The sequence below is a fragment of the Eschrichtius robustus genome, chromosome 13 (genome assembly GCF_028021215.1).
Source record: "Eschrichtius robustus isolate mEscRob2 chromosome 13, mEscRob2.pri, whole genome shotgun sequence".
Classification (NCBI taxonomy): domain Eukaryota; kingdom Metazoa; phylum Chordata; class Mammalia; order Artiodactyla; family Eschrichtiidae; genus Eschrichtius; species Eschrichtius robustus.
In genome coordinates, this window is record NC_090836.1 from 98,458,641 (window position 1) to 98,473,781 (window position 15,141).

At 52.8% G+C, this 15,141-nt stretch overlaps 1 protein-coding gene across 4 annotated transcripts in view; it reads right to left on the bottom strand.

The window, feature by feature from the left end:
• Positions 1–15,141, bottom strand: part of MRTFA (myocardin related transcription factor A) — a 104,129-nt gene that overhangs the window by 9,946 nt on the left and 79,042 nt on the right. For all 4 annotated transcript variants that reach the window (XM_068560145.1, XM_068560144.1, XM_068560143.1 and 1 more), the window contains exons 3-7: positions 7,981–8,036; positions 5,611–5,686; positions 4,532–4,693; positions 841–1,013; positions 220–351 (exon numbers count right to left, since the gene is read on the bottom strand). In XM_068560145.1, the coding sequence (XP_068416246.1) occupies positions 220–351; positions 841–1,013; positions 4,532–4,693; positions 5,611–5,686; positions 7,981–8,036 (599 nt within the window). The remainder of the gene's footprint in view (positions 1–219; positions 352–840; positions 1,014–4,531; positions 4,694–5,610; positions 5,687–7,980; positions 8,037–15,141) is intronic.

The window sequence follows — 15,141 nt, forward strand, 5'->3', positions numbered from 1 at the left end:
GCCCGGCCCGCGGTGCTCAGTGAGCGGTGGCGGTGGCGGTGGCTGTGACGGCCAGCGTGCGTGAAGGCAACAGGAGATCTCCCAGAGCACTGTGGTGACCTCGGCTGGTCCCCGACCAGGAGGAGAAGAGAGCCAGCCCCACTCCCCACACTGGGACGGAGTCACGGCAGGGCTCAGAGGGGCACGGGGAGGAGAGGGCGGTCAGCTAGAGGTCTGCACCTTAATGAGGGTAGGGAGGGGCTTGGCGGTGGCGACCGTGGTTCCGTTGGCGAGGATGGGCGGCGGTGGAGGCTGCTCCGCCAGGAAGACTGTTTCTGCAGACTCTGGGCCCACGGGGAGTTGAGACAAGACCTGGGAGAGAAGAGGGGAAGTGAGGACACGCCCACCCCTCCTCGCGGCCCCGGAAGCTGCGCCATCTCCAGGCTTCAGCCGGTGGTGTGTCCCTGTCCTGCCCTGCCCGGAGGTGGCTGGCTGTCACCCCCTCGGACGCCATCACTGTTAGGGGGCAAATGACGGGCAAAGACGAGAGGGATGAAAAGAACAGCCTCCAGGGTGGCAAGGGGAGAGGGAACTAGAAAAGGGGAAGACAGAGGGTGGTGAAATATCATGGAACTGAACACACTCAGGAGAAGCGGCTGTTCTGAACGAGCGGACATGGGGCAGCAGGGAGGCCTCTGCATCTACCCGCAAGGCTGCCCAGCCGGCGTCCTCCACGAGGGCCACCGCCGCACTTCCTGGCTTCCCCGTCCCACCTGGCCCAAGCGAGGGACCTCATCCTGGGCCGCTCCAGTAGCTCTGGGGCCCTTGAGCAGGGGAAGCACCTGGAGCGGACAAGCTCACCTGAGCGGGGGACACAGAGGCGGCACTGGGCAGCGGCTCGCTGACTCGGGCTTCCAGGGGCGACGGCACCGACTGGGACTCATGGCTGGCAGGCTGCTCAGGAGATAAGGCGTCGCTGCTGTCCTCATCGAAGGAGGAGCTGTCTGCTACTTTCGGGTAGTTCACCTGGCCCACTGGAAGCCAAGGCCAGGGTGAGACGGGAAGAGGCTGTCCCAGCGAGGCGCCTGCCCCGCGGCCCCGCGGCCCCAGCAAGCAGCGGGAGGAGGCGGCCAGCAGCCGACCTGCCTTCTGTGTCCGAAAGAGCTCAAGGAAAGCTTGTCATCACGACCCCGAAACAAAGGCCAGGAAGAGTCAGTCCCACCAGGCCATCAAAGCACTCCCCTTGGTGGGGAAAGGCCTGATTGCTAACCCCTTGCTTTTAACTCCACCCTAAGTTCAGTCTTCCAAGTCAGGGTCTGCCCTCCCGCCCCACAGCCTACCACCTCCTCCACCTCCACTGCTTCCCTGCTGTTGAAGGCACTTTATTCCCATCCTGTGGCTGCACAAAACTCTCTTCTCCCAGAGGCTCATGGACCCTGCGATCAGGGACAGAAGGAGTTTGGGTAACAGCTATGCAGGTGCAGCTCCTCCCTGGGCTGCCCGACTCCCCAGAGACCAGGAGGAACAGACAAAAGAGCCTCCTGGAGAAGGGCCGCCTGCTTGCACAGGTGAAGCAGATCAGTGGAAGGACAGCGACCTCCCTTCAGCAGCCAGTGACTGCCAGAGACCCACGTCCTGGGGGCAGGCCTGCGCTCCTGGGCAGGGACCAGGCTGGGTGGGAGAGGCGGGAGAAGCGGGGACCCGGCGTGGGAATCCCAGATGTAGAGGGAAGGAAAGAAGGGGACGGGGCAGGCAGGGTATTTCAAAAGACTCCTGTCACAACCCCGCCGCCAGCACGGTCAGGGGAGAAGTTCTGCACCGGCACTGTCCACACGGGGAAAGAGGCAGTGGCGCAGAGGTGAGCCGGCGGCCATGCCGGGGACGCTGCCGCGGCGGGAAGACCACAGATGAGGAACAGGAGCAAGCCTGGAACTCTCCCAGCAGACCCTCCCCCGCTCCAGGGCCGTGACCCGAGGCCCTCTGCCCCTGGGACCCGGCAGGACGCCCCTGAGCTTGTCCCCCACCCCCTCACCCGCCCTCCCAGGGGCCCGCAAGGAGTGCGGAGGGGACGCAGCTCACTGACAGTGGGCCCTTCTCGCCGGTCACGCTAGGTCTAGGTGCCCTCCCACAGTCTCTTGCTCCCAGAGAGGGGACCTGCCATGGCACAGCAGCCACAGGACAATGGGACTCAGGACGGAGGAGCTGCGGGTCCACCCCCGCCTCAGCCCGGCCTGAGGAAGCTGCTGGCCACGCCGCAGCGGCCCCAGGGCCGGTCAGGCCAGGTCACTGCGGGGCCCACCCGTCTCCCGCAGCCAGGGTGGCCCGGATGGGGTCCTGCCCGGCAGGAGTTCACGGGCCAGGCACCCTGGAGCCCAGCCGCTGCTCTGCTGGCGGGAAACGTGGATGCTGAGGGGAGGCCGGGCATGACTCCGACGATCAGCTGGCGTCGCGTGTGTGAGCAGATGGCCGCGGGTGGGTGCCCGGTGGAGTCAGGGAGGCGGAGGCCGTCTGCGAAGCCCCTCCCATCCCAGCGCGCACCCAGCTCTGCCTCCCCCTCCATCCCCCGCCTCCTCGGCCTCTCCTCTGACTCCTTCCTCTCAGCCCTAAACATCCTCCTTGACCACTGTCTCCCTCTCTCTCCTCTCCACTCTCCTCCTGAACAGATGGACCACGTTTGCCGTCACCACTGCCTCGCCTCCTGCTCACTCCTTGACCTGCACACTCACTGCCGGCGAGTGCTCCTTTCTCCCCAGTCGCCAGTGACGACCTCGTTCCAAACTAAGCTACTTCCCAGGCCTCAGACAAGCCGTATTCCGCCAGGGCTCCAGGCCACACTGCCCACGCTGTCCCCTCTGCCTGCGATGTCCCTCTGCACCCTCTCTACTTGGCAAACTGACTCAGTCTCCAGGTGGGCCCCAAACGTGCCGTCAGCCCCACCGCCGTCCGCGTCCCTGAGAGACGCCCGTCTCGGATGGGCTCTCGCTGCCCCTGCCACACACCTGCCGTCCTACACTGGCCACGACAGAGCCGCCAACTGGTCCATAACGAACGTCACTGCCAACAGCAGCAGCCCTTCCCCGAGTCTCCCCGGGTGCCCAGGACTGTGCTGGGCCCTTCACAGCCATCATCACCTGGGAGCCTGCAAACTGTCCCGAACAGCAGGTGACTTGACTACGATGTCACAGGGCCCTGGTCTTTCTAACTATGTGGCGCCACACGTGCCTGGGAGCTAGACTCAGAAATCACTTGTGCACACGGCAGCCTTCTCCCGTCAGACTGAGTTCTCTGAGGGCAGCAGCGGCATATTCCGTTCGTCTCTGTGACGGCAGGACTCACACAGGCCTGGCGCGTGGCTGACTCCGCAAACATCTACCAGATCTGGGCCGGCTGCAGAGTCCAGAACTGACCCTGGCCCAAACGCTGCCGTGGAATCTGCTGAAGATCCGGGTAGGAAAACACTGACACGAGGTGAAGTGAACGCCAGGGCAAAGCAGGGAATTAAAGGGGAAGAGGGCGGTCGGGGCACGGGCTGCCAGCCTCCAGCTCGGAGCCACCGCCTCTGCGGGTGCAGATGAGGCCCCAGAAACCGGTCTCCTCTGAGCCAGGGCTCAGGCCCAACGTGGCCTACTTTGGGCCTACTCCTGTGCCCTCCCCTGCCCTGCCCAGAGACCTAGCTCACTTCTACGGTGAGAGCACCTGAGCCTCCTGAAGGCACGGCTGCTTCCCGGGGGCAGGTCTCAGGCCTGCGGCAGCAAAAGAAACATGTCTGTACCAACAGTTACCAAAGTCTGAGGGAATCATGTCTGAACGCCTGAGCATGGCAGACGAGGCCCTGCACGTCCTGGACTCTGTGGCCTCCCCCCTCGCATCTCGACACCCGCGTCCAGCTCCACGTGCAGGCTGCTCCTTCTGCCCGCTGCATACACTTTTAATTCCCACTCACCCTGCACCCCCATCTGGGCCTCACCTCTTCTGACGCTGATGCCCCCTGTCGGGGCCGGGGTGGGCGGCCCTCCATCTCACTCTCGCCTATTTCCTTGCCTGTATCTGCTCCTAGGCTTGAGCTCCGTAAGGACGAGGGGCTCGGTCTGCCTTGTGGGGCTGTGGCCCTAGCACCTAGCACACTGCTTGGATCAATCGACCTTTACTGAGTGAACTATCTGAGGAGAGTGCCAGGCTCCAAGAAGAGATCTCACTAATGAAAAGAAACCGCAGGTATAGTTTCAAGGTCCCAGCGTCTCCACGTGCTCACGTGAACACACCAACCCCGACATCTATCTACCTTCTCCGGGAAAGAGGGACAAGCCCCTGCGCTCACAGAGATGGGAAGTGGCCAGAGGCCTCTCTGTCACTGACGTAGTTACTTTGGCACGGCGCTGATCTGTGAGGCCACTGGCGCTGTCCCAGGCTCATAGGACCCGTTTATCAGGCTCTCACACTCTGTACCTCGGCTCCCCCAAGGCTAAGCAGGCAGTCAGGGAGCAAGCGGTCCAGAGCCCATTCCCTCTGCACCCCGCCTGCAAGTCCACACGTGGTGGCCGGGCCTCCTCACCAATGATGGCTTCCTTCAGGCTAGACTCCACAGGCAGGATATTCTTCTCCACCAGCTCCATGGGGCCAGGCCTCTGCGCAATCTTCTCGTTGAGGTCATCGGCCAGCCTGGCTCTTTTCAGCTTCAGCTGCTTGGCCTGCAGGGAAGGCTCGGCCGAGGTCTCTGCCCGTGGGAGAGAATGGAGTGCAGGAGGATATAGGAAAGAGCTGGTTCTGCCCTGGGAACTCCAGAGCAGCTCCCCTTCCCTCTGGGGAAGGAGTAGAGACCATAAGAATGCAAGTCATGTCCCAGGCAGAGTACGGTGGCCCGGCTTGAAGTTTCACAAGGATAGAAGAAGGGGGCCCCGCTGTGGACAGTGTGTGGTCACACGCAACAATGGTCACTAGGCACAGGCTGGCCCAGACGACTCTCTGAGGTGGAGCCAGAGCTGAAAGGGCACCAGGCAATGGGTGGTGTCTCCTCTCCCTCAAGCTCGCTGCGTTATGGGGACAATTCGCCTCCCTGCTCTGGGCCTCAGTGTCTTCCTCTGCGAAGTGTGGGGTTCAGTCTAGGAAAGTCTTCCTCCAACCCCAGAGTGGTTTCAAAACCAAACAAAAAATGAATAGACTCAAGCCAAAACCTTTCCTTCCCCAGAATGAGGAAACAAGCGTGTGTGGGCAGGTGGAGTACATCTGGGATGCTCCTGCTTGTACTTCACAGGTGCTGCTGTAAATACTGAGTGAGTGAATGAATGGATGGATGGACAGATGAATGAATGAATGAAAACACAAAGTAAACACATTTAAAAACAGAGTTGGAGGAAAGGATTTCACACCGAGGTTTTATGAGATCCAGGGCCACCACATGGCCATAGAAAAAGGAAAGCCACCCCAAGAGAATGTGACTGTGCTTCTCTGGGAATTCCCAAAAACCAGTGGTGGTGCCCACAGCACTGCCGTTTTACTGCGTTAAGGCTCTGGCTTACACTGTCAACAGAAATGGGAGTGATGAAAAAGAGGGAAGACGAAACGTGGGTGGTGCAGGGGTGAAAACAGTGAGAACGAGGGTTTAGATGAAGAAGCATTTCCAATCTAACACACCTTCCAAAATGTGCATCCTGACCAGCTCCGATCTCTCCGGCCGGGAACGAATCTTCCGCTTCAGGTAGTCCTCTGTCTATAGAAAAAACACACCAAGCAGCTCTCAGATCCAGGTCACAAGCTTATGGCATGAACAGGACCAAAAAGCAGCCGTGCCTTTAGTGGGTCACCTCTGCAGCCCCCACGACCTCAGCCTGGAGACTGCAGGGTCCTGAGGCCTGAAGGATGTGTCCACTTTCAGCGCACCTGCCAAGGGCATCATCCATCTGTCAAGACCATTTGTCGCTCTGAGGCTGGACTACTAATATATGTTTTAATCTATTACTTTTACTATCATAAAAGTAATATATGTTATGTTCATCAAAGAAAATTCAGAAAATTAGAAAGTAAAACCACAATAAAAATTTTTAATCATCCACCGTTAGTATGTGGGGATATTTGTTTCTAATCGTTCTTCCATGCAAAAGGTAAGTTTAATTTTGCAAAGCTGTAATCATACTGAATATAATTTTATACCTTATTTCAAAAAACTTGGCATTGCCTGATAGCATGAGCATTTTCCATTCACTCTGAATGGCTGCCAAGTAGAGTACTAATTTTGATACATGGTGTCATAGCTCTAGTTCCTTAAAGTCTCATGTCCTCATTTCTGCACTTCTGAGACAGCAAGCAAATTAAAGCATTCCCTCAACAGTCCCAGAGCCAGCCCACTGCCCGGCTCTCACGTTATAATGTATATGTGACTCCGGATTTGTCTGACTCTAGAGCCTGTGCTCTTAACCTTTGCACCAGAATTTTACAAACCATAGGTCAAGACCATTAGTGGGTCAGGACCAGCACAGGATAGGGTAGGATAGGACAAGACAGGACAGGACAAGACAAAGTAGGGTAGAGTAGAATTGAATAGAAAATAAACTATCAGAGCATACTGCATGCCTGCAGCAAGGTAAAGACTTGCTCCTTGGACTGGCCTTGGTGCTCTGACTGGTCAGCTCTGTGCCAGCCCCAAGGTGGTGCTGAGCTCTCCAGGAGATGGCTCACAGTGGCCGCGGGTTCAGGGTCTATCACCCATCTGCAGTGGGCAGAAGTACTGCCATGGCTGCCGGAGAAGACGGCAGAAGAGGTGTCGTACACTGCAGGTCTTCACAGACAGCAGAGGGAGGCATATGGTACTGATGAAGAAAACACCTGGAGTCCACACACCAAGGTTTAAATCCCAGTAAGCTTGCCACTTACTAGCTGGGCAAGTTAGTTAACCTCTCTTAGCTGCATCTATTAAGATAAAGATAATAACACCTCATTCATAAGAGCTGACGTGAACATAAACAAGAAAAGGGTATAATTTCACATATAAAAGAACTCAATAAACTAGTAGCTGTACTCATTAGTTCATATTTACTCCTTGCCTTGGAGAAGCAGGCCAGGAAATGGTGCCAAGTCTTAAGACTGGGTTGAGGGCACAGGCGATGGCATTCCTTCTCTCCCTGCTGTGCTCTCTCGTCCTCCCAGCCACTGAAACAGTGCAGCTGGTCACTCCTTTGGTTCCCAGGACCTGTGACCTCATTCTTCCCACTCACTCTAAGAGTTAATCATAATTTTCCTTAGAAATTTGTTAAAAGTAAAATAAAGACAGAGATAGTAAGATAAGTCTTGGAGGTAAATACTTCAGAGTCTCTGAAAGAGCTGTGGGTCTTAGGGAGCCCCGGCCTATGATCCTCCAGCTGGGGAGGTTCTCTTCCCTTGTCTGTGAAGGGGCTGAGAGGGGGAAGCATGTTCTGGCGACTTCCCCATCTCCGCCCACACTGGGCAGCAGAATATCCCCTGAGGCCCCCGAGGGAACTGAAACTGAGGGGGACAGGGCAACAAGCCAGGTGCTGCAGTGTGAACCTGAGCTCGGAGGGACCCAGCTTCTGCTTCCACGGCCTCAAGTGGACCCTGGCTGCTCAGAGGCACACGGAGACCAGTAAGGTTTCCATGCCCATTCTGGAGAGGTGGGGGCAGTGTGGCCAGACAGGAGGGGTCACCACTCAGCAAGCTTTTCCGTGGCTGGTGGTCGTGTCCTAACAGCTACAAAAGGCTAAGTGGAATTAAAGATGGGGAAATACTAGTGGTCTCCAAACCAAAAGAAGGGAGGTGACCATTACATACCCTTGAATGTACTAAAGGAGGAAACTCATTCTGATCATGGCCCATTATCATCACACTGGGAGACACTGGGGTGGGGATGAAGCAGAAAAGCCAGAGCTTTCTATTTAGAACCGTAAGGCCAGGGCTGACCCTGGAGGCAACGCTAGACTGGAAGGAAGATGACAGCAGCACAACGGGCTTTGAAAATGCTCTTAGGAATCCTTGGGAAGCAAGGTGCCTTACCCTGGCCCGCTCCAAGCTCCTTCTCTGCTCATGAAATGCAGCTGGACTTTTCAAAGCTGTTGGGAGAAGAATCATAAAAGAATTACTTTATAGTGAAGCATCATGTCTACTGCTACAATTTACAGTGGAGAAGGTATCTTAAATTCAAGTTAATTTTAGCAGTACTATTAATATCAGCTGAAGTGAAGAAGAAAACGGCACCTGAGTAAGCACATATCTTTATGGTTCAGCTACCCCATCAAAACAATTCTGGTTACTTTGTTCCTAATGGAAAGAGTCACTGCCTAAGCTTGGGCTCTATAAGGTGCACCCACGGAATATAACTTTAATATAATCCTTATGGAGCAGTCAGTCAACTCTCCAAGAATGCCCACTGGGCCTCCCTTTACTCTCGGGGAGACCGGCACACAGAGCAGAGCTGCAAGTTGGGTCCACCCACTTTCCTTCTCCAACCTCATCAGAAATCACAAAGTGACCGAACTGTTTGAATGAGGCAGTTAAACCAAAAAGACATGCATCTACTTGGGTGCCATTTCCTTCTTCGGTTCAGCTGGTATTAATAGTGCTGCTAAAATTAACTTGAATTTCATCTTGAAGGACTAAAAGAACTTCACCATGATTGTATGGTTAACCTTGGTGCACACAGCCAGCAGCTGACCAGAAGGCTCACTGTATCCCCCATCAGGGACCCGGCTCTATTCTGGGGCTACCATCACATGGCCATAGCTCGCAACTCAGCAAAGCACACCAAGGGTGGGGAGACCAAAGCAGGACCCTCTACAAATGCAGCGCCGTGAAGAGAGTCTGTGTCAAAAACTCAGCAGATAACGAGTTGGGACACCCTGAGGATGAGAGGGGAAAAGGCCTGACTCACTTCAAGTAGGGAACAACAGCAGTAAGAGAGAAATTCGTAAGACCGTGGTCAGTTTCACTTCTGCTGCCCTAGAATTTCAGAGCAGCTGTGAAACTGTGTGTGGAGATAACTTTTGCTGGGCTGCTGGCTGTGGTAGGAGTGCAGGGGTAAGGAGACGCTAAAAGTAGCCAGAGCACAGATATGACCCTAGCCTGCCTGGGCCTTTGCACTTCCTCCCCACATCCCACCCCCAGGGGCTGGGCCTCAGCAGCAACGGTCCCCGAAGAAAGCTCCAAATGTCACTGCAGTACTTCTTTTTTTCTTTAAGTTTTTTTTTTTTCCTAATATTAAAGTAAAAAAGAAACTATCATTTTAAAAGATCAGTTGGAAGTACCCTATCTTCTAACGGCAGGGGGAGTGCTAGATTTAACAAATAATCTCTAAGGAAAACCAGCACAGGCTCCCTCCCCAACCTACCAGAGCATTCCAAAGCAGGACCCAGGCCACCCCAGCTCTAATCTGAAGGTCTTGGCATCTCAGTGGGTAAGCAGACAACCCCTGCACCTGCTTCTACTGAGTAAAGCTGGTTCAACTCCAAAATCAGCCTCCAAAAGTCCTGATATGCAGGGTGTGATGGACCAGCAGGGAATGAACACACAACCTTGCTCTAGGAGCGCTGATCACACGGATGAGACGAGAAGCACTAAGAATCAAAGCAAAACTCAGTGTCCGCCCCACCCCACCCCCAGCTGCCTTTCTGCCTTAGTTTTCTCCACAGCTCATCACCGCCTGACACCTTGGATGGTCATACTGCATCTCTCTCTATTTATTGCCAGCCTCCTACCATTACAATAAGCTCCTCAGGGCACGGCAGGGTGTTTGCCTACTTTCTGACAGTACCCCCGCCACGGAGAGCACATAAGTCATTCAATGAATTAATGAATATTCTATAAGGAATGGATACAAAGTGTACACTGGTGACAGGAAAACTAGAGGATTCTGTGAGCTCTAAACTTTCATTTATTTGTACAGCCAGAATTAGGCTCTCATCTCGGTTCAAAACTTCACAGAAGTCCCAGATATAAAAGCAAGACATGTGCATGCCTGTCCTGGGTTCTACCAGTTACTGCTGGTGTGACACGGGGAATGACTGCTTTCCAGGTCTCATTTTCTTCTTCTGTAGAGTCAAGTCCGCCCACCTCCCAGAACTCCTGTGACAATCGAAGGAGAGTGAAGGGCTCTGCAGCCAGTGGCGCCCTCACCAACACATTTAGGGTGCTGCTGTCATCACGCGCAGTGATTTGGTTGAATCAGGGCTTAGATTCCCACACGGGCCAGCTAGTTCCTACACCACGGTCACAGACAAGCTGGCTAAACACCAGTCAGCGTGCAACGACCTACACTGGCTATCCTAAGGGGTAAGGCACAGATCCAGCTTCTGGAAAAACAACTCACAAAGCGCAGAATTTCTTGATGGAAGGGGAGTGCAACATCTTCATGTACAACGAGGGTGTTGCACCATGAGTGGGGGTAAGTGACAGGTGAACTGGCTGTACTGTACGTGACTTCCTGCTTCCATCGAGTTAAGGAAATCTCTGCGTAATAGCGAGGATGCCTACCTTCTGTGGTGGGCACGGTTCTAAATACTTTAAAATGTTACCTAATTGAATACTCCTAATGACTCCATGTGGTGTGTAATATCCCACTGTACAGATGAGGACAGGCTCAGAAAGGGCAGGAAAGGCAGCAAGTGGCAGAATAGGATCATAACCTAATTCTCTCTCACCCTCAAGTCAGAGTTCCTTCCCTCCTCTGGGTCGGTTCCTTAACTTCTTCAAAAAGTGGAGAAGAATGACCCCGTTGGATGGGAGGCAAGGAGGCTTCAATGACCTGCAACGCTTAGATGTAGGGCTGAGGGCAGGCCATGTGGAAAGGCCAGCTCGACCACAGTACTGAGCACAAACAGGTGTAAGGAAGGCTCAGAAGAGGGGTGCAAAGTGACTGCAGGTACACAAAGCCACGGTTTCAAACCTGGGGCTCACCATGGAGCTTAAGGTGCAGCCTTCAGCACTGACACTAGGAGACGAGCCTGGAGGTGGATGAGAAGACCAGAGCAGTTCACTAGCTGCTCAGAGCTTGGGCAAAAGAACCAGATACGAAGACCAAGAAAAGAATTCAAAACAATAATTACTGATCCCAAAAGACGGTTTCATTTTATAACAACAACATTATAATCTCATTGAATCCTCTTAAAAACCATGAGGTAGGTACCACTATTCCAAATCTATATGTGAGGAAACTAACACTGCAGTAACCTGTGAGGTCACTCACCAAGTGGTGGACCCCAACCCAGGTCCAGCTCTGTCTCTCTTTCCCCCTTTGTGACAAGTGTGTAGGCTTCTATCAGCCCTTGAAGAGCCCACTCACTTTGTGCTGCTCTCTCCCCACGTCTAATTCTGCTCTCTGACAGCAAGTTCAGCGATTTCAAGAGCCACTTCCAACATGTGAAAGGAAGAGGGAGCAATGGCCCATCTTGTGCGGGCTTCAGTCAGGACTCCTGGAAGGCGCTTCCCGGGCCCATCTGGGGAAGCCTGGAGCTGGGGCAGCCAGTGCTCTCGGTAGGTCGGGGTTTGGGGTGGAAAGGGCACTCCTATACGTGTCTGGCCAGCTCTGTTAAAAGCTGCAGCCGTGGAGGAGGGTAACCTAGTGAAGAGATTAGGGGTGATAAAGGTAAGCCCTGCGCTTTCTTGATGTAGAAGCAGGTGGCAATGTATAGTCAAAATCACAAGCTTCCACGCTAAGGGAATGAGACACAAGGAAGTACAGCAACGCAGAAAATAATTTAAAAGTTTAGGCCTCTACTAGTTGTGGAAAATCCCCAAAGGCTCGAAGCTAACCCATAAACATGTGTCTGAGTAGGAGGGCGGCATTCACCTTGGACTCTCACGCCCTCTCTCGCTGCCTTAATGCTTGCCAGAGGAGCCAGGGCACTGCTCACTCGGAAATTTTATTTTCCCAGAAACTCCTAGAAGGCAGTTTCTGAAAGAGAAGCTCCCCCAAACCAATGCAAACCCAAGAACTCTGCATGTTGTTTATGAGAATATACATTTTTGGTGTCAGAGGGCACCAAAACTTGATCCTCTACTCCCACCCTCTGGGAGCTGGTTTCCTGGAACACTTGCACAGCTTTGCGTGAACACAGGGTGGGTGTGCAAACACGTGCTGAAAGGAAAAATAACCAAGCACCCCACGGAAATCAAATGAACACAAGTGGCTAAGAGGTGTGGCGCTCTTAGTCACAGTTTCGGTGCCAGATGTGGGCCCCGGCCCTGGCTGGCTCTAACCCCCGATTAATACCCTGTTCCCTCTCTCCAGCGTCCATCTTCTTTCTCCCCTTACACATTTGCTACCTTAACTAAGTGAGGTAATTTGTGAACTACAAAGACAAAAGCTGTTTCAATTTCCTTTTTCAAAACGCACTGCCGTCCACTTCCAGGGGGAGTTCGGTGCTGTGCTGGGTGTGATCTGTTCAGACGGAGTGCTGTGATCTGATCTAGCACCGAAGCGCGAACATAAGGAGCCTTAAAAACCAACCTGGCGGGACTTCCCTGGTGGCGCAGCGGTTAAGAATCCGCCTGCCAACGCAGGGGACGCGGGTTCGAGCCCTGGTCCGGGAAGATCCCACATGCCGCGGACCAACTAAGCCCGTGTGCCACAACTACTGAGCCTGCGCTCTAGAGCCCGTGCTCCACAACTAGAGAAAGCCTGCGCGTGGCAACAAAGACCCAAGGCAGCCAATAAATAAATAAATAAATAAATAAAAAGAGAGTAACTTAAAAAAAAACAACCAACTTAGCACATGAATGTAGCGCCTTCCCATCACCAGCCCCAGATTTAGTTCAACACGTAGGCAAGTGAAAGCCTCCTAGGAGCCACAAAGCAGTTCTGGAAATGCCTCTCAGCGAGAAGGATAGCAACAAACCCCAGCTATTCGTTTTCTCATCATTATCATTAAGGAATATTTATTAGGTGCCTGGGTCTGAATGTCACTTTATTAGGTGCTGACATAGTAAAAATGATCGCTCCCATACTATGCTAGAATTAAGCTCACTGCCAATTCTGTATTCAGAGGAACTCAAAGGCTATAAACACAGGACAGCTAACAGAGATCAAGACTGCCATGGGCTAAGGAGCCCTTCTTCCAGGCAAGCCTGCTGGATTTCTCTGTTCACTGTGGAAGCAGCAGGCATACGCACAGTGCATCAGTGGGGGCTGCGTCTGCGTGTGGTAACAAACATACTTAACAACTCAGGTGGGAAATCAGAACTACGTCCATTCATCCATCTATCTAATAAATACTTCTTAAGCAACTACTGTGCTAGTTACTGAGGACAAGGATGTACAGGATGGAGTCCCAGCCCTCAAAGGCAGCTCAGGGTCTGGTCAGGGAAAAGACAAATAATCACAATACAAGATGGAAGCATAGTTGTAGAGGTAATTTAAAGTGCTACGTAAGACAGAAGAGGCAAAATTCTGCCTGAGGAAAGAGTATGTGAACTGTATGGGTAGATTTTACAGAGAAAACCCAAATGAATGGAATAGAAACACCACAGGCAGACAAGGAAGGTCATCTAAGAGCGTGACAAGTTCAAGGGACTACAAGTGGTCTGATGTGGTGGGACCAGGGTGTTCACGTGGGGATCATGAGACTTGGGGGGGGGGGCGGGGGGCAGGGCCTGCATCTGGGGAGCCGGGGAAGACACTTTTCTCTGTTCTTCCCACTAAGTACAACTAAACACTCTGGACCTTACATAAGTAGGTTCTGAAAGGTGGAGGGAAGGTGGCAGACTGGCTAGGGACCTTGGAACCCAAAGAATGACACAGTGGCGAGTCCCCCGAGTTTCCTTTTTGCCTCTTACATCCCAGACTTGGAGCTGAAGAAGCTGGCAACCTGGAAATGCCAATGGAAGCGGACAAAAAAGCCCCAACAAAACCTACTCTCGCTAGCCACAGGACCAGGAAAAGGGCGGCCTAGCAAGAGAAAAAACTTAAAAGACAGTAATCATTCTACTCCAGCCAGACAGCACGGTGAAAGCCCCACCCCCAACAGGAAAGGCCAAGTGGGAGTCTAGACTTTCACCCTTACAAGGCTGTAATGAAGCACCCCAACACCCCTGCCAGGTGGTGTCAAAGAAGGCCAAGTAGGAAGCTGCCCCCAATCCAAGGAATAAGTGGAGACCAAGTGCGGAGCCTGGACTTACACCCCCTCTAGCAGTAAGGAGATTCCCCCCTCCCCCCGCTGAGGTGGTGTCACGGGGAGGACTGGTGAGGTGTCAGGACTTTCACCATTACAAGGTCACCTCCACCCACAAAAAAGTTTAACATCGTGTCATCCAAGCCCTGGAAGGAGAGGAAAAAGATGGGTTGGAAAAGTACTTAAAACTTCCCAAATTTGGCAAGAGACATAAGTCTTCAGAGATTGAAGAAGCTGAGCAAACCCCAAACAAGTTAAACCCAAAGCAGTTCACCCCAGGATACATCAGAATTAGACTTTTGAAAACTAAAAACACAGAAAAAAACTTGAAAGCAGCCAGAGGAAAAACAATTTGAATGGCAGCAGATTTCTCATCAGAAACCATGGAGGCCAGAGTGGTCTGTAACTACCACATTACCCAGGCGAGTGACATGATCAGAACTACACGGAGGGGTGGGGAGTTATTTCTAACTTGATGTTTTATGTCAAAAAATTAAATGAAGATGTGGCACATATATACAATGGAATATTACTCAGCCATAAAAAGGAACGAAATTGAGTTATTTGTAGTGAGGTGGCTGGACCTAGCGTCTGTCATACAGAGTGAAGTAAGTCAGAAAGAGAGAAACCAATACCATATGCTAACACATATATATGGAATCTAAAACAACAACAACAAAAAAGGTCATGATGAACCTAGGGACAGGACAGGAATAAAGACGCAGGCCTACTAGAGAATGGACTTGAGGACACGGGGAGGGGGAAGGGTAAGCTGGGACGAAGTGAGAGAGTGGCATGGACATATATACACTACCAAATGTGAAATAGCTAGCTAGTGGGAAGCGGCCACATAGCACAGGGAGATCAGCTCGGTGCTTTGTGACCACCTAGAGGGGTGGGATAGGGAGGGTGGGAGGGAGGGAGACGTAAAAGGGAAGAGATATGGGGATATATGTATATGTATACCTGATTCACTTTGTTATAAAACAGAAACTAACACACTATCGTAAAACAATTATACTCCAATAAAGATGTTAAAAGAAAATTAAATGAG